General features: G+C 33.3%; 1 protein-coding gene across 14 annotated transcripts in view; it reads left to right on the plus strand.

Moving 5' to 3' along the window:
• Nucleotides 1-20026, plus strand: part of OXR1 (oxidation resistance 1) — a 457600-nt gene that overhangs the window by 378945 nt on the left and 58629 nt on the right. For all 14 annotated transcript variants that reach the window (XM_032610521.1, XM_032610526.1, XM_032610523.1 and 11 more), the window contains 4 exons: nt 1822-1929; nt 3578-3691; nt 10709-10861; nt 18314-18498. In XM_032610521.1, coding sequence (XP_032466412.1) covers nt 1822-1929; nt 3578-3691; nt 10709-10861; nt 18314-18498 — 560 coding nt within the window. The remainder of the gene's footprint in view (nt 1-1821; nt 1930-3577; nt 3692-10708; nt 10862-18313; nt 18499-20026) is intronic.

The raw sequence follows: 20026 nt of genomic DNA on the forward strand, positions 1-20026 counted from the left end.
TTCTAGATGCTTACATTTCCTACCACCACTTCATATTTAACAAATTATAGCAAACCTTTCACCAATTTTTTCTTCATTCTTGCCTAATGCTTTATTTTCTTGTTTCTATTTTCCTTCAATCTGTTGTTCATCCAGGTTGGAATTTTTGGATTTAGCATCAGTTGATCATTAATGTTTACACCTCTGACGTAATACAACTACTGCTCTATTACAACTTGATTCAATCCATTCCTGTTTTCTCTTGAGTCTTATCTGAAAATCTTATACCTTTATCTCTTTCTTTACATTTGTATGACCTTAAGGATGATCCTGCTGCTGTAGTATTACATTGGTTTTTCTGCATCCATTCTCTTGTGTCATTAATCATAGACCTGTAGCCATTAATCTAAGATGCCACTCGGCCATGTAACTTCCTTGCTTCATATTGGTGTTTTTATTACTTTCATTACCACAACTGATAGGATCATTGTGAAGATGAAATGTGTGTTAATTAATAAGAACTTTGTAAGCTTCCAGATGTTTCTGCAAAGTAAAATTGGTTTATAGAGAGCTTTTACATACATTATCTCAATAAGGTAGGTGACATACCATCTCATTTCATAGATGAGAAAGTTTGCATGGAAGAAGAGAGCAGGGCTAGATTATTATTAGTCTGTGTCTTTGGCATCAATTTGGTTTTACAAAACCATTAAAGAAAAAATATATATTGTTTGTTTGGTTTTTTTTTACCCCCACATACATATCTACTTTTCCTGATTTTCGAAGTCTTTTACAGTCTAATTCAAAATGCCTGATTCAATCTCATCCTTTTTTTGAGATTTGGCTCTACGTACCTTCCTAGAATCCTAAATTCATGAGTGTACCCTGGATGGTTTAGGAGGAAGAGATAGTATCCCACAAATGTGTTTTGTTCTTTTCTGTCTCCTAATATGTCAGTTCTATTCTCTTCATTTTGAATGTTCTTCCCTACCCTCTACTTCTCAAATTCCTACCCGTTCTTCAAGATAGCTTTAAATCTTTTCCATAAAGTCTTTCTTGGACAATTTGGAGCAAATATGTTGCTCTGTCTGCTCAGAGCTTCTGTTGCATTTGTTGTTTCACTTAAATTGCTCTTTATCTTTTATATAACCTTTTTTGTCTTTCTTACTTTCTAACTAGGTTGTAAATCCCTTATGCCCTAAAACCACTTCATTGGACTTCATCATTCTCTACAGAGATGCTTTATGTATAGAGAACTCTAAAGGAATACATTGATCAAATGACTTTCTTTCAGGATAATTGACAATTAAATCCCATGATTTAAGATTTCTATAAATATGATCATTAAAATATACTAATTCAAAAACATATTCCTCAGCTTTGGTTCAAATATATTTTCTAATTTATCTATTTAAATGGAAGATTATGTAAAGATCATTAGAAACAGCACTTTAAGTTTAATACAGGCATACTTTGCTAAAGTAAAATTAGCTTCTAGAAGTTACATATATTTTACAAACTATTTATATTGTTTTAAAGTCTTTGTAAAATAAAAATCACTTGTTTGTGTGTTGACAGTTATATTTTGTATTTTGAAATTGCTTGAAGTAGAGACCTACATGTAATTGTGATGTATTATGATAAAGCATATACTCTGTATCATAATAGGTTGAGATCAGTTGCTAACAAACACAAAATTTGTCAAGTTATCCTATCTCTAAAGATGGAAATACCAGTTATTAGTCAAATGTAAAATTGGTCCATAGACATATTAATGATCATTAAACCTCATCGTTTAGTTTTTCTGTTTTAACAAATTATTTTTTTTTTTCTCTTAAACAGGTTGAATCAAGGGATTCTTTGAATAGTATAGCCCTGAAATTTGATACAACGCCCAACGAACTTGTTCAGTTAAATAAGTTATTCTCCCGAGCAGTTGTTACTGGACAGGTATCTTTTTTTTAATTCATTGATGGTTAGAAGCATCAGTTTTAAGACAGAAAGTATCCATTGCAATACAGTTAATTTAAGAAGAGTAATTTTATGCACACTTTGAACAAATCACATTGGTTCTAGAAGAGGAAATTAAATGTCACTTATATCCATGTGAATTTTTCTTAATACATATTGAAAATAACTGTTGTCTTTTCAAATATAGTTTTAAAGAGCTTTAAAAAATATTCAAAGCAGTACATGTACCTGATAAAAAATTCAAACTTTTTTAAAGGTAGTTTATCTCAGACTTACAGTTTCCTTTTCCAGAAGCAACCACAGTTACCAATATGTATCCCCTTCCAAAAATATTCTAGCCTTTCTTTCTTCTTTAAAAAAAATAAATAACTTTGATTCTGGAAAAATGTTCTGTTGAAGCATAACTCAATCTCAGACTTTTTCATGTATGTAAAGTATTGCACTCTATTAATATATAGGCATGCCTTGGAAATATTGTGGATTTGGTTCCAGACCACTGCAGTACAGCAGATATCACAGTAAAGCGAGTCATAGAATTATTTGGTTTCCTAGTGTGTATAAAAGTTATATTTATACTACACTGTAGTCTGCTAAGTGTGCAATAGCATTATGTCTAAAAAAAGTACATACCTTGGGTTTCCCTGGTGGCGCAGTGGTTGAGAGTCCGCCTGCCGATGCAGGGGACAGGGGTTCGTGCCCCGGTCCAGGAGGATCCCACATGCCACGGAGCGGCTGGGCCCGTGAGCCATGGCCGCTGAGTCTGTGCGTCCAGAGCCTGTGGTCCGCAATGGAAGAGGCCACAACAGTGAGAGGCCCACATACCGCAAAAAAAAAAAAAAAAAAAAAAAAAAAAAGTACATACCTTAATTTAAAAGTACTTTATTGCTAAAAAATGGTAACCATCATCTGAGCTTTCAGAGAGTCATAATCTTTTTGCAGCAGTCACTGATCACAGATCACCGTAACAAATATAATAATAATGAAAAGTTTGAAATATTGGAAGAATCACCAAAATGAAACCCAGAGACAGGAAGTGAGCAAATGCAGTCGAAAAATGGCGCTGATAGACTTGCTTGACACAGGGTTGCCACAGTCTTTCAGTTTGTAAAAAACGCAATATCTGCGAAGTCCAATAAGATGACACAGTAGAACGACATGTGCCTGTATTATGGTTTAACCAAGCACAGTAGGCTTTAGACTTTCTACTTTTTTGCTATGTAAACATTGCTCTAGGAAACATTCTTGTTTGTTTCTCTTTTTCTTTATATGCACGTATGTCTATAAATTCAAGTCCTAGAAGTAAAATGGCTCAGTTAAAGGATATGTGCATTTTAAGTTTTGCTGGCTGTTGACAAATTGTCCTTTAAGGGGAACACCCATAATTTTTAAGAATTACTGTTTCCCTTCACTGTTGCCCATGGTTTGTGTTATCAAACTTATCTAAATTAAATATCTTTTTAAAAATTTTGTTACAGTTATTTCGGTAATAAACATTCTTTTAATCTGAAGGTTTTAATTTTTAAAATTTATTTCTGAAGGTCATTGTTAATGGTGCTCGCTTAGAGAATACCATCTGATTATTAATATTTTAGTTTGACTAAATCTTTATGTGAATATTTTCTTCCAGGTTTTATATGTTCCTGATCCTGAATATGTCTCCAGTGTTGAGAGCTCCCCGTCTCTAAGCCCCATAAGTCCTTTGTCACCAACATCATCCGAGGCTGAACTTGATAAGACCACTGTAAGTTTCCCTTCTTTTCAAAGCTATCAAGAAATGTCACTGTATTTGTATATATCACCATTTTTTTAATCCTACTTTGCCTATGGCTTGAACGAAATTTTACCTTTTTAGTTTGTTAATTAAATTTGTAAATCCCGGTTTTTAAAGTGAAACATTCTTATTAAATCAGACAGCTTAAATTGATTACTGTTGGTGGTAGTAGTAATCCAAAGATATTCATCAGCCCTTTTATGAATATCATATAATAATTTAACTAAGAAAGGAATTTTACTTAACAAACATGAGTATATCATGATAGGAAGTCCACGTCCAATTTTATTTTTTTTTTTTTTTTTTTTTTTTTTGTGGTATGCGGGCCTCTCACTGTTGTGGCCTCTCCCGTTGTAGAGCATAGGCGCCGGACGCGCAGGCTCAGCGGCCATGGCTCATGGGCCCAGCCGCTCTGCGGCATGTGGGATCTTCCTGGACCGGGGCACGAACCCGTGTCCCCTGCATCGGCAGGCGGACTCTCAACCACTGTGCCACGAGGGAAGCCCCCAGTTTGATTTTTATTTGAGTTTCTGTGAATGTTTATATAATACTTAAAACTCTTGAGTTCATTATTGGCACACTTTAAAAAAATAATTTATGGGGACTTCCCTGGCAATCCAGTGGTTAAGACTACGCACTTCCACTGCAGGGGGCGTAGGTTCGATCCCTGGTCGGGGAGCTAAGATCCCACATGCTGCACAGCACTGCCAAAGAAAAAAAAAAATTATTATCTTAGTTGTTCTTCAGAATATTAATTCAGAGTAACTAATAGTATATTAATTTATCTAGCATTTTAAAGGAATAGATGTTCTATATGTTACATTTTACAAATGAATTCCGAGGAAAAAAACTTTAATAATTTTGATTAAAATTCCTCTGACAGGAACTATGTTTTTTGTGCCTTTCCTGTGTAAATTAATACTAATCATAATTTCCCATTTTCATAATGACCCAGTGATTATGTTTACATGTAAAAGGTTATTTCTCCATTAACTGGCTAGACTCCTGTGAGAGATTCTTCTGTGTTGCTGTGCTGATTTTAGGAGACATCCTTTTCTCTGCCCCAATTTGCACTCAAAGTTTAGGATACCAAATGGCATACTGGTAACAAAACACAAATTATTAATGTTAATTTGCCTATAAATTATTAGGAATTATTAGTTTCTAAGCTGTAGTATTAGACTAGTTCCACTTCTCTCATGGAGTAAAGGACATGATATTATTAATAAGTATTTGTCTCCTTGCCTAGGGACTTTTTTCTGTGTGTTTGTGGTGAGAGAGAGAGGGAGGGAGGGAGAAAGGGGGTCTTTTTCAAATGTTTTATTTGCTGGCTATCTTGTAAAAATGACAACTACTTTAGAATACAGCTACATGAAAGGAATATATTACATTTATTCTCATCACTGACGAAAATGGAAGTCAGTTTCTAATGATACTGGACCAAACGGTTACTGGACCTTTTTGAACATGGCCATGCCATTGTCCCATGGGACTTAACAGATACATTCATAAGGGGCAATGACAAAGGAGGGCAGTGTAGCCTTCGGTTAATTTAGCTTGTGTTCCATACCCTAAAGCAAAATTGTGAAAAGCTAGACTACTTACCTGAATTAGGATTCCAACGCGGATAGTCTGAGTCCAGAGCCCATGTTTTTTTACTAGCATTTTATAGCTGGAAATTGATAGCTCAGACACTACTATCGATCAGTAAATAATTGGACCCAACCCAAAAAGATAAGTAATATTCAATCATTGTGAGTGTAGTAAAACCTGTCACTTTTGCACTGTCATTTTGTAAAATTTTTTTAATCTGACATTCTTTTGTAAATATAAAAACCTCGTGTTTATCTCCTTTAATTTCTCCTCTCTGCATCTTAAATTTATTTATTATGCTAATGCCATTTTAGGCTAGAACTACTAGTGTGATAAATTTAGGATGGAATTCAGAGGAAAAAAAATTTTAAATAAATAATATGGAAAAGTGAAATGGTTTTAAATAGTTTTTAATTTCTGCTTATGTTACTATACTCCACTGAAAGATGGGCTAGCAGATAGTTGTATTCTCTTTAATATAAAACACTCTTTAGTATACTCTAATAAATCTAAAGGATAATAAGAAAAGTAGAGTACTTATAATGTAAGAAAATATAATTTTGAAAAAAATACTACTAAGAGATTCTATGGAAGGCCTAGAAGGTCTTACAGGAGAAAATATATAAAGCATTAATAGAGTTTAGGCACATTAAAAGCTTCTTTTTAAGCATAGGCAATTATTCTGCTACAGTTACTATTAACATTTAAAAAGTACTTACTATGCATTTATTAATGAGGAAACTAAGGCATAGAGAGAATGAGTAATTTACACAAGGTCACATACTTAATGAGTGGTAGAGCTGAGATTTAAACCCTGACAGTCTACATCCAGGTTTTGTGTTATATTCTTGACCACTTTTTGAACTAATTGATGAAAGGGTAAGGATTAGCAGTACAGATTCTCTGTGACTGAGACATACAATCTAAAATTAAAATATATGTGTCCCAAATTGTAGAAACTAGAAAGTTTGTAGTAAAGAGCTATGTGGAAGTAATGTAGCAAATTTTTGCTTACCAAAGCAAAAATAAAAGTAAAGCAGATAATCGGAAGTATTGCTTAAAATGATTAAAAGGTGAACAAAAGCATTGCTTTTTTTTCCTCAATATTTAAGATTCTCTGGACTTTTAAGTATGTTGTTCTTCTGTTTATGTAACTTAAAAAATTATTATTTGCCTGTATTAATTTCCTAGGATTGCTGTAACAAAGGATTACAGAATGGGTGGTTTAAATCAGAAACTTACCTCACAGTTCTGGAGGCTAGATGTCTGGAATCAAGATGTTGGCAAGCACCTTGTGGGGGAGGATCCTTCCTTGCCTCTTCTAGCATTGGGTGTTGGCCCACAATCCTTGTCATTCCTTGTCTTGTTGGACAGATTACTCCAGTTTCTGCCTTTGTAGTCACATGGCTGTCTTCTCCTTGTGTGTTTGTGTCTTCACATAGTGGTCTCCTCTTCAGATAAGGAAACCAATTAAATTGGATTAAGGGTCCACTCTACTCCTCCTGTGTGACTTCAGCTTAACTCACTTCATCTGTGAAAAGCTGATTTCCAAATAAGGTCGCATTCTGAGGTAGGGGGTTCGGACTTCAGCATATCTTCTTGGGTGACACAGTGAAGTGTCATAATGTTGCCTTTTATAAAATTTCAAGAGAACCACATTGTTTAGTCAGGGAACTTTAGAAGGTTTTCTAGCTCTAGTCAAATAAGATTTTTTTTAAAAAGACATTCAGTGACTATTCTCTTTACATATAGATGAGAAAATATATAAAAGAGTGATGTTAATTTCTTACAGGGTTTTGGGGATCTTGAGAATATTTGTGAAATCTAATAAAATAAACCTCCCTCTATTTTAATTATACTAATCACATAATTCATTGACATCCTGAACTTATATACCTGAAAACAGACATTAAAGTAATAGCACACATGCAAGAAGTTAAAAAAATTTTAGTTAGAAATATCAATATAGTTTGAAGAGATTAAATATAGCATATGCTTCAAAAATTGTTCTCACATATGCCATCCTTAAACTAGTCACAAGCATTCCTCTCCCCTCTTTCCCTTCTTCCTTACTTCCACCTCCTTCCCCTCTCTCTCTGTGTATAATATTATATATTTAAACTTAAAATAAATTTAAAATCACTAAAATATATAATATATAAAATATATTTTATCTGATATATAATATATAAATTATGATTTTAAATTTCATGCTTTTAAACCTAAATTTTCATATGTAAGTATATATACTTTATTATATAATAAACATAAGCTTATATATTACATATTATATTAAAATAAAGTTAAACAACTATAAATGCTGTATGTATAAATGACACATGAATTATATGTTACCTATATATTGTATAATATAATTTAGCTTTGGTGCTTTTAAACTTAAATACCAGCAGTTTATTAGGGAATTATAATTTTTTAATATGTACTTTTCAAATGATGGTTCTATAATTATACCTTAGTCTTACATTCTTAGAACAAAATTTTATATTTGAAATATGTGAAAACATAAAACTTCATAGTACGACTTTGTATTTATATAGATTTTTAGGAAAGCATTTCTTTATATAGAAGAAATCTCTGTATTTGTCATATCACAAATAAATAGTTAAATTACTGGGTAAGAGTTTTCTTCTAGCTTCTGAAAGCAAGCATTGTTCTCATAATTAGAATTTAAAAATTGATCCTTCTTTGCTTTTTAACCTGGTTGCTAAAAAGCTCAGTGCCAGATCCAAAACTCCAAGTGCAACACTTAAAATTGCATTTTATTTTTTCTTCACTCTGATATTTTTATTTTTTATTTGTATTGTATTTTATTCTGTATGTTTAAGAGCCTCAAATTCTTGAGAAGTGGAGTTTAAATAAATTCTAAGAGTGATAGTTAAACATAACAATTTATAGGAAGTAAATGGTACCCATCATATTTATTGGATTGAGTGAAGAAACATAATATTCACTGCTTTAAAAATAGACATTTTATTTTAGATTATATATTATATATGTTGTATGAAATAAACATAAATGTTGGTATTTCTGTGCCTGTATGGTTTTTCCTTCTCAAATTTTGTATGCCTTACCTACGTGTTACCAGAGAACATTTCTATGTATTTTCAATCACTAAAGAACAAAAACTCCATAAAGCCAAGGCAACATGGGAAAAGGAGAGTTTGGAGTTGCTAATTAGCTTATGGTAATGATTTATAATAATACTCTACAAATGATATAATATTTAATCATATTGTACAAAAAAGATGACCATAAGTCAACCTTTTTGGGTCACTTGTCATAGCATTGCTTTCCTTTTGCACATTTGAACAATTGAGGTGACAATTGAGGCTTGATAAATAAATGTTTATAATCCTATATTTTTAAGGACCTTTCCATCCCTAGTGGCTAAAACAAAATTGCACAAAGAAGCTTCAGAAAGCACTCAAATAAGCTTATTCAAATCACCTTATTAAGAAACAGAATCTGTAAATTCACAGAGATATGGAGATACTGATACTTTGGATCATGTACATGTATGTAAGTTAAAATGAGGTCTGATTATGATTTCTCTAAACAACTTTGATCTCTTTTAAAGAAATACTCTTTTGTGCTATACTTTGAGCATTTGTTAAGCTAATCTCATGTATTCTTTTTAATAGGATTACTTTGACAAGTTGGGATTGCTATTGATACTGAGTTGTAGAATTTGAGACTTTGAGGGAACCTCAGAGATCATGTTCTATGAGGTGTATGTTTAAGGAAAATATTTGACAATGTACCCTGATACAGTTTCTGTGAATAATATGGTTATTTAGTAGATACTGTTGTCACCTGATTTGGGAGTAACTGAACAGTCAGACAAAATTTGTGTATTGCTTTGTGCCAGTTTGCAGGGGGCCCTGTGATGGCTCTGTATTGGCTTTTTTTTTTCCCCTCTGCACACAATCTTGTAGAAGAATGTTTGAAATGGAAAGCATATAGTAGTGCAGTTAAGCTCACTAGTTCATGTGTTGGCAACATGGGTTTTCATCTCAGCTTCATCTTACTCATTGGGCAAGTTACTGAATTTGGACAAGCATACGTTTCCTTAAAAATTAAGGTAATAGTATATACCTTATGAGTGATTTGAAAATGAAATGGTCTTTATAATATACTTAAATATAAAGGTATTCATAAATATCAATTAATATTATTAATGTCCCTTATTTAATTATCTGTGCTAAATGAATTTATATATGGTATAAAACTCTTAGATACAGTAACTACCAGACACAGCAGGATGAATGTAAAGTTATTAGTTTGTATCACAAAATGAAAAGATTGATAATAATGCTATAACAGTATCATGCAGCTGTTAAAATATAATTCCATTTTAGGTTTTTTAAAAATATAATTATATCAAATGTAGCTGTTTTGCAGTGTTCTGAACTGGTCTACCTTCAAAAAATGTCTGTTGAGTATCTCCCCAAGTGCTTGGGATTCAGCCCTATATTTTAGGAAGGGTATATGAAATTTAGAAAGGAAGTCTACAAATTCTGTCCTATATAGGACAGAATTGAAGGAATTAGATCCATTTATTAGAGTAGAAAAAGTTATGTTAAAATTTGATAGTTCTTTTCAAGTATCTCAAAGTCTGTGAGACTGAAGAGGAAGCAGTCTTGTTTATTATTTCAAAAGGGCAAATAATAACTATTAGGTATTAATTACAAAGTGGCAGATTTTAGTTCAAAGCTCTGAAGAACCTTGCTACTATGAAAACTATTATATAAGGCATTGTGCATTTACTTATAAGGTATGAAATGCCTCTGTGGAGGTATTTAAAACAAAGATTAAAAGGCGTCTGTCTAACCTTCCTACATTTGTACAGAATATTGAACTTTGGGAAAACTATGAGTTCTGTGAACTTGGATAGAAAAAATTTTAAGTGAAATCTAACATTTTTAAAGATTAAGAATATAAGCAGCAAACTATAGAAAAGCACCAGGGATACCTGTGACTTTGCCCCCAATAGAACTCACATATTTTCAGTTCTTTTTTTTATGGTACGCGGGCCTCTCACTGTTGTGGCCCCTCCCGCTGCAGAGCACAGGCTCCAGACGCGCAGGCTCAGCGGCCGTGGCTCATGGGCCTAGCCACTCCGCGGCATGTGGGATCCTCCCGGACCGGGGCACGAACCTGTGTCCCCTGCATCGGCAGGCGGACTCTCAACCATTGCGCCACCAGGGAAGCCGTCTTTCCCATATTTTTTTACATAAAAACATTTTGAGCTGTTCTACAGAATGTGATGAGAAGGAAGAACACTTACTGGGGAGAGCTATGCATTTGCATTTAACAATGTGCTTAGTTTTATTTAGTACTCTGAAGTGTCTTTATCTTTTTTTTTTTTTAAAGAATCCTGATGTAGTCCACCCGAAAGAAGAAACTCTCTCATCTGCTTTTACTGGTATTCGACCTGCACGAGTTGTATCTTCAACTTCTGAGGAGGAAGAAGCATTTACTGAGAAATTTCTTAAAATTAATTGCAGATATATTACCAGTGGCAAGGTAATGGATAAAACTTTAGAAAAAACTTTTAATCATTTTTTATTTATTACTAAAATATGACAGTTTTGCATTTACATTTTTAGTCATCAGCATCAGCACGTGATGATCAATTTAAAATCATCTTGTGAAATAGGCAGTCCTATTCCTTCTTCACAGGAAAAAAAACTTTCAGAAAAGGTTAACGAGTCCAGGGTTTCTCTATCCTGGCTAGAATTCAAACCCAGTTTGAATCTGTGTTTTATCTACCATACGTTGCTGCTTTTCTAAAGCAGAGAACTTCCAGTCTGCAAAGGGAATTATAGTAAAGTACAGTAGTATTCAAAATAAACTCCAGGTGTTGCAAAGAAAGTAATTATAGTATGATACCCACTTGAGAAGTCACACGTGAGAACCATTTCTTTATAGTAGTAATTCATAAATTATGGGTATTTGAAATAGGTGTTTAGTGCTATAAATTTCCCCCTATGTACTGTTTTAACTGAATCCGCAGTCTTGATATGTTGTATTTTCATTTTCTTTCAGTTCATAATACTTTCTCTTTATTTCTTTTTTGGCCCATGGAATATTTAGAAGTTTCTTAGTTTCCAAATATTTGGTATTTTTCAAGATATCTTTCTGTTACTGATTTACTGTAGGCTTAACGTTTAATGGTGCAGAATGTATTACATCTTGATATGTGTTACATGTGCACTTTGAAAGAATGTGTATTCTGCTGTTGTTGGGAGAAATAGTTTATAAATGTCAATTAAATCAAGTTGAGTGTTACTATTGATCTTCTGTCTTTTTGTTCTATCAATTATTGACAGAAGGATGTTGAAATACCTCTATAATTGTGGGTTTGTCTATTTCCCCTTCTAGTTCTATCAGTTTTTTTGTGTGTATTTTGAAACTCTGTGGTTAGGTATAAAAATGTTTTGGATTCTAATATTGTCTTGATGAATGGACTTGTTTAATTATGAAAGACTATTCTTGGTAAAACTCTTTGCTATGAAATCTGCTTTGATGGACACAAATGTAGTCACTTAGCTTCTGTTCAGTTAGTGTTAACTTGATTTATCTCTTCCATTTTTCTACTTTGAGACTGTGTCTTACACTTAAAGTGAGTTTCCATAGTTTACATCAGAACTCACTCTTTGTGTCATACATTCTATGGGTTTTGAGAAATGTATGATGACATGTATCCACCATTACAGTATCATGCAAAATAGTTTCATTGTCTCCCAAATCCTCTGTGCTCTGTCTACTCATCCATCCCTTCCTCTGGACCCCTGGAAACTACTGATCTTTTTTCTGTCTCCATAGCTTTGCCTTTTACAGAGTGTCATGCAGTTAGAATCATAAAGTATGATTGAATGATTACAGAGTGGTTTCTTTCACTTAGCAGTATGCATTTAAGAGCCTTCCATATCTTTCATGGCTTGACAGCTCATTTGTTTTTATCGCTGTGGATATACAGTACAACAGTTTATCCATTCACCTACTGAAGGGCATCTTGGTTGCTGCCAAGTTTGGACACTTATGAAGATAGATGCTATAAACATTAATATGCAGGTTTTGTATACGTTTTTATTTCCTTTGGTTGAATACTAAGACATGTGATCGTTAGATCGTGTGGTAAGACTGTGTTTAGCTCTGTAGGAAACTACCAAACTGCCTTCCAAAAGTGGCTGTGTTATTTTCCATTCCTGCCAGCAGTCACTGAGAGTTGCTGTTTCTCCACATCCTTACCAGCGTTCACCGTGGCCAGTGTTTTAGATTTTAGTTATGCTTATTGGTCTTTAGTGATAACTCATTTAATTTACATTTCCCTAATGACTTATGATACTGAGCATCTTTTCATTTGCTTATTTGCTATTCATATAGCTTTGGTATTTTCTTTACTTTTTAAAGATATTTTCACTGGGCATAGAATTTTAGGTTGACAGGGTTTTCTTTTCCTTTCAGAACTTTAAAGATGTTTCTTTCAAATCTCTACTGTTTTCTGGCTTGCACTGTTTCTGGAGAAGTCTTCTATTATTTTTGTATTTGGTGTGCTGTATAAAATATATATTTTTCTTTGTTTGCATTTAAGATGATGTCTTTATCACTGATTTTGAGCAAGTTGATTTTTTTTTAATTTTATTGTTATTATTTTTTTACATATATATTCTTTTTAAAATTCTTTTCCCATTTAGGTTATTACAGAATATTGAGCAGAGTTCCCTGTGGTATACAGTGTTGGTTATCTATTTTAAATATAGTACAGATCACTTCCAAACTCCCCGTCTACCCCTCCCTCCCCACCTTCCCCCCCTGGTAACCATAAGTTTGTTCTCTATGTCTGTGAGTCTGTTCTGTTTTGTAAATAAGTTCATTTGTATCTTTTTAGATTCTGCATATAAGCAATATATATTTGTCTTTCTCTGTCTGACTCACTTCACTTAGTATGATAATATCCAGGTCCGTCCATGTTGCTGCAGACGGCATTATTTCATTCTTTTTAATGGCTGAGTAATATTGCATTGTATATATGTACCACATTTTCTTTATCCATTCATCTGTTGATACACATTTAGGTTGCTTCCATGTCTTGGCTGTTGTAAACAGTGCTGCAGTGATCATTGGAGTGCTGCATGTATCTTTTCAAACCATGTTTTTCTCCAGATATATGCCCAGTAGTGGGATTGCTGGATCATATAGTAGTTCTGTTTTTACTTTTTTAAGGAACCTCCATACTGTTCTCCATAGTGCCAATTTACATTCCCACCAACAGTGTAGGAGGGTTCCCTTTTCTCCATACCCTCTCCAGCATTTACTGTTTGTAGATTTTTTTGATGATGGCCATTCTGACTGGTGTGAGGAGATATCTCACTGTAGTTTTGATTTGCATTTCTCTAATAATTAGCAGTGTTGAGCATCTTTTCACGTGCCTTTGGCCATCTCTATGCCTGCTTTGGAGAAATGTCTGTTTAGGTCTTCTGCCCATTTTTTGATTAGGTTGTTTGTTTTTTGGATATTGTTGAGCAGTTTAATTATGATGTGCCTTGGTGTGTGTTTCATATTTGTTTTCCTTGGGGTTTGTTCAGCTTCTTGGATCTGTAGGTTTATAGTTTTCATCAAATTTGAAAATTTTTTGGCCATATTTCTTCAAATGTTTTTTCTTCCCCATTCTCTCCTCTTCTTTGGAAACCCCAGTTATGCATATTTTAGGTTGCTTGATGTTGTGCTTCATAGCTTACTGATACTCTGCTCTTTTTTTTCCTCTCTCTCCATTTTGGACAATTTCAATTGCTGTATCTGGAAGTTCAGTAATTTATTTTTCTGCCAAATCTAATCTGGTATTCTATCCAGTGTATTTTTCACCTCTAAGTTTAAACTGGGTCGCTTATGTCTTCCACATCCCTACTTAACACGCAAAATCTTCCTTCTATATTCTTGAATACATGGACTATAGTTAAAATAATTGTTTTAATGTCTTTTCTACCAATTCTTTTCTCTCTTCCACTTTTGGGTTTGTTTCAGTTAATTGGTTTTTGTTACTGCTGTGAGCCATATTCTCCTGTTTGTTTGCATGCCTAGTAATTTTTAATTGGATACCAGATATTATGGATTTTATCTTGTTGGGTGCTGGATATTTTTGTATTTCTGTACATATTCTTGCGCATTTTTCTGTGACATGGTGGTTTCTTGGAAACAGCTTCATCCTATCATGGCTTGCTTTTAAGTTTTGTCAGGCATGACCAGAACAGCTTTTAAGTCTAACTAGTTTTCCCCTTACTGAGACAATACCCTTCTGAGTATTGAGGTGCTGTAAATTACAAGGGTTTTTGCTCTGGTTGGTGAGAACACAAACTATTTCTGACTCTGTGGACTCTAGGGATTGTTTTCTCAGCTTCTCTTTTGAGTGCTTTTTTTCTCATCCTTGGATAGTTGCTTTCACACACGTGGCAATCAGTCCTCAGCTGGAACCTTGGAAAAGAATCCTCTGTAGATCTCCAAAGCTTTCTCAGTAGGGAGTGTTCTCTCCTTTCCTGTCTCTGTCTGTGGCCAGGAAACTCCACCCAGTGTGCTGGGGCATTTGTAGATCTCATCTTATTTGTTTCCCCTTATTCAGCATTATAGTATCGGAAAAGAGTTATTTCATGTATTTTATGTGTTTTAGTAGCTTTAGGCAGAATTAGTTCTTGGCTAGAAGCAAAATTTTAGTTGGAAGTATTTGAATAACAATTTTGTTTAAGAATCAAAGAAAAGATAAAGTCATTGGTAGGGTTAGGAATGGCTTGCACTGGTGTTCTTGAAACATAATCTCTTGTAAGAAAGTAAGCAGGAAAAGATGCTTTCTCATACAAGTCATCTTCTTTCTTCTTCTTACAGGTTGATTGTAGTAAAGATTATTTATATAAAATTATGGAAATTTATCAACAATTATTGTAATGGTTAAATTACTGTGGACTTAAGACTGAAAAAAAAATCAGTACAAGCTTTTATTTCTCCTGGGATGAGTTCCCAAATCATAATCTTTTATCTTTTAGTATTTACAGAAATATTGAAATATAAGTGGTAACTTTTCTTTTAGAAATAGACTTTATTTTCTAATAGAAATAATTCCTTCTTGGAAGATTAGTCAAATAATTGCACATAAGGAATTGGAAGTTACTAATACTAAAGGGAAGTAGGTGCTTAAAGTTTCTGAAGGTCATGTGGATTAAGATATGGTAATTGGAAATCTCTTACTTACAGTATGCTCTTGCTCCTGAAAATATGTCTACATTTATGAAACAGTATTTAAAAAGAATGAAGTGTTAATGGTTTAGTATGAGTTTATGATTTCAGATTTGATCTTGGTCAAATGAATTTGAGAGGCTACTTTCTAAAGAGATTTTTGTGAATTTTGTGTTGTGATGTTTCTCATGGCTGTCTCTTTTGATTTATGGAGACACCTGACATCTCACAGAATACCTCAAAGAGCTCCAGCTAAAGGCAGAGGGAAAGAAGCTTGAAGAATATATCAGTGCATCCTTCAGTAGTAGCAAATAAGGGTGAATTCCTGGAATATAACACTAGCAAATTGATCATTCCAGTGTTAAGCTATAGGGCTTCAAGCCCCTTGTAATCCAAGTAAAGAAGTACGGTTTTGAGAGACCTTTCAAATGGTTTCTATAATTACACTACTAAGATTATAGTATTCATGTGTATAGTGAATTAAAGTATTATTATAACACTGGGCCTTTTCTATAATACCTAGTAATCATTGTCTTTAATGAAAATCCTCTAAAGCAGAAGATGTAGTGTTATGCCAGTGGACCAAATATTATATCATCATTTAAAACTAATGCTCAGATGAAATTTATGAAATCAAGAATGACCTGAAGTCTTTCAGAGAACCTGAAGTTTGCTCTCCTTAATCCTTACTGATTGTTTGGTTTCATTTCTCAAATAACTTGCTTGTAGACGTGGTGAGATAGAGGAAGGTATTAAAGATTGGAAATCTTACAGCTTTTTTATATTGTATATACTCTACTCTTGATTATTTATTTCTTGGATTATCCCTGGCAGTTGTAAATGTCCCTGCAACATATTTTATCATCACTCATTGATTTCATTTGGCATGTGATCCAGGAATACATAATGTATATGAATCTGTTTAAAATATTGATCAAGGGGTGGGAGGGAAACGCAAAAGGGAGGGGGTATGGGGATATATGTATACATATAGCTGATTCACTTTGTTATACAGGAGAAACTAACACAACATGGTAAAGCAATTATACTCCAATAAAGATATTAAAAAACAATAAAATAAAATATTGATCAAAAGATGATTAGGCTATGGTTTACATAAAGTTCCTCCTTATTTAGGAGGTCCATGGTCTGAACTAAAAGAAATACTAGTCAGAGTTTGAGATTGATTCCCTTTCCTCCACCAAGATGCACACACACACACACGTATTCTTCTCTCCAGTATTGCATGCAGTTACTGTAAATAATAAGCGTATTTTATAATCTCGAACATTGGCAATAACTTTTTTTCGTTTGTGATTGGGTGACCATTTTTAGTAGGATTTTTCTTTTTATTTTTTTGTTTCTAAAGTTAGTGTCTGTCATAACTTAAGTTTTACATTCTTAAAGTTAAATCAGATAAATTCACAGAGCTGAATATGGACTTGGAAGGAGGGTGTGATACCAAATCAAGCAATATTTAAGTTTTTCTATTGGTATCTTCAGAAAAAAAAGACAACTTTGAAGTAATTATTTGGTTTAGTTTTAGAATTCTGTCTGGCTCTTTATTTTTATTCTTACAGGATGTAGTGGAATGGGAGTTTGAAAATGGGATTAAGAAAGAATATACATAACTGAATAACTTTACTGTACAGCAAAAATTAACACAACATTGTAAATTAACTATACTTCAATAAAAATAAATAAAATAAATAGGATTAAGGAATATTTGGTACTTGAGTTGAAGTGATGATTGTTTGTAACTCAAATGTGAAAAGATTATAGTAAAAAGCATGGACTGCTTGGATTTTGGATCTTGGTCCTGCCACTTACTAGTTAGCTATGTTATTTATTAGTTAGGACAAATTGCCTAGCCTCTCTCAATTTTAATTTCCCCACCTGTATTCTCATCTCAGAGCTATAATTGAACACTAATATATATAAATGAACAATAATATATATAAAGCATGATACATACAAAGCATTCAAGAAACATTAGCTAATATTAGTGGGATCAGCTTCTTAAGTACTTCTGTTTGCTCATTTGTAAGATGAGAGGGTTGGACTCTTTATATTTGTATCACTATTTGTATAAATATATTTAAAATTTCATAGCTTTTCATGATTAAAATAATTACTGTATGCCTTAGAAGTAATCTAATCTAATTAATTTTACAGATGAAGAAACAACCCCAGAGGCTTTGCTTGCCAGAGGTCACATAACTAGGCAGTAGCAGAATTGAGTGAAACGGAGATTTTTTTTTTTAAAGATATTTTAAACAGATTATACTATTTTCCTTTTATAATGGATTGAGTTGTCAGCACATTATTTATTAAACCTGCAGTGTGTGCATGAAACTATTTGATACCTGTAGTGACGGAAGAACACAGGAGGCTGTATGCAAGTTAATGTAAAACATGGCTCATGCCTTGAAGGACTTTACAATCCTTCTTATATTACTGAAGTTATCTTGCTGATATAACTCAGCATTTTACTGAGGCTGCAAATTTTAATTCCTGACTTGATTGATTGAAGGTGAATATGATATTCTTTGTATTTTGCCTCTGCTAACAAGGAGAATTTACTGGGAAAATTTGGGTGTTATTAAAAACATTTCCATGAGAATGCCATAGTGCTTGACTATACTACTTTTATATGTGGTAGGTGGCCTAACATCGGAAATAAAAATATCTAGAATAATTTTGAAAATTTAAACTTTGAAGTTTAAACATTATTTTCTTTTTTCATCTTAGGGCACAGTCAGCGGTGTGTTGCTAGTTACGCCAAATAATATAATGTTTGATCCACATAAAACTGACCCCTTGGTTCAAGAGAATGGCTGTGAGGAATATGGCATCATGTGTCCAATGGAAGAGGTGATGTCAGCTGCAATGTACAAAGAAATTTTCGATAGCAAAATAAAGGAATCCTTGCCCATGTAAGAGTGATATTTATACTCCTTTGCAATTTTATTTCATCTAGATAGTTGACCCTGGTCTAATAACTCTGAAGTATTTTTTAATAGTTTTATTATAGCTGCTTTTCATTTTATAATTAATGAAACAGTAGTTTCATTAATGAATTAGTTTATTTATTAATGAGTTTATTAATTAATGAAAAGATTATTCTTACTGCACTAGGTTAGGAATTGTTTTAGATTTATATTTGTATATTTGGTCAGAGAACCTGATATTTAAAAGTAACCTATAGTACTCATTTAATTCAATGTTTACCAGCCCATTTTATTCAGGTAAATTCAAATTATTTTTATTAGTAATTTAAGGTAATATAAGTAATCACGGGTAGCTTTCAAATTTTCCTTAGAAGAGCCTGAAGAGTTGGGTGTGGGGTTTGGGGGAGGTCACATGAGCAAAGACCTGACATTAATAAAGCCAGAGCAGCTTTGTCGTTTATTGATTTATATGTTTGCACCCTTCTCTCAGAAAAGTATAAAACACAGGGAAGAAGACCCACAGATTGCACAAATTTAAAGAGTTAACCTTGGAATATACTGGTTAGGGAATTTGTGTGTTTCAGGTAACATAGATGTGAGGCTACAGGTCAGCATAGCCTTTGAAAGTAATGTGTTTAACTAAAGGAATAACAAAGAAAAGGGAAGGATAAGAAATAAAAGGAGAAGAAAATAAAAGACAGGTATACAAACAAAGGAAGGGAAGGACAAAAGAAGGAAATTGATATGTAATAGAAAAGAACTCCCCCATTCCTCCATACATGACTTTGTCAACAGTTTAAAAAACTGGCTTCACTTTAACTGATACTGAGATTTCTATCCCTATAATAGCCCACAGGGATGATAATCGTTGTTTCAAAATTAACCCCTGTGAGACAGAACTACTTACAAAAGGGACGGAGGGCAAATTATTTTTGTTTCTGAGGCAGACTACATGAATTGTTAGAATACCTGTGGTAGAATAAAATCTTTTATTTAAACAGTCTCCATTATAACGGCCCCCCAGTAGATACTGTTTTGGCTTGGTAAACTCATCCTTAGAGGTGCAGATTATTCCTAGGATTGCCTCTACTGTTAGCTATTTAATATATCATCATCCAAAATCAGTCTCAGCAAGTAAAGATTATTGTGGCAGCTGGAGGGGTAAGACAAAGGTGAAGGAGTGAAGGATTAGATTAAAAGAGAAACAAGAAGAGTATATGTATGTATATGTTGCCAGTCATTGGTGGGATCCATTTTATCTTGCCCTGCTTTTCCATTTGTATTAGGATACTTTGGGATTCTATTATGTTGAATGATCCATAACTATTCTACACAGATGCTATAGGGCCCTTCCTCTTGTAAATCACTGTTTCATCATTCACAACATCACCTGGAAAGACCATCTATTTGATCCAAACCTTTAAAAAAGTTACTCCAGAAGAAATATCTTTCAGTGCTGCCTCATGAATTGATTAAAAACAATATTTGGCAACAAGTCAGATAATGTCATGTA

The sequence above is a fragment of the Phocoena sinus genome, chromosome 17 (assembly GCF_008692025.1).
Source record: "Phocoena sinus isolate mPhoSin1 chromosome 17, mPhoSin1.pri, whole genome shotgun sequence".
Classification (NCBI taxonomy): domain Eukaryota; kingdom Metazoa; phylum Chordata; class Mammalia; order Artiodactyla; family Phocoenidae; genus Phocoena; species Phocoena sinus.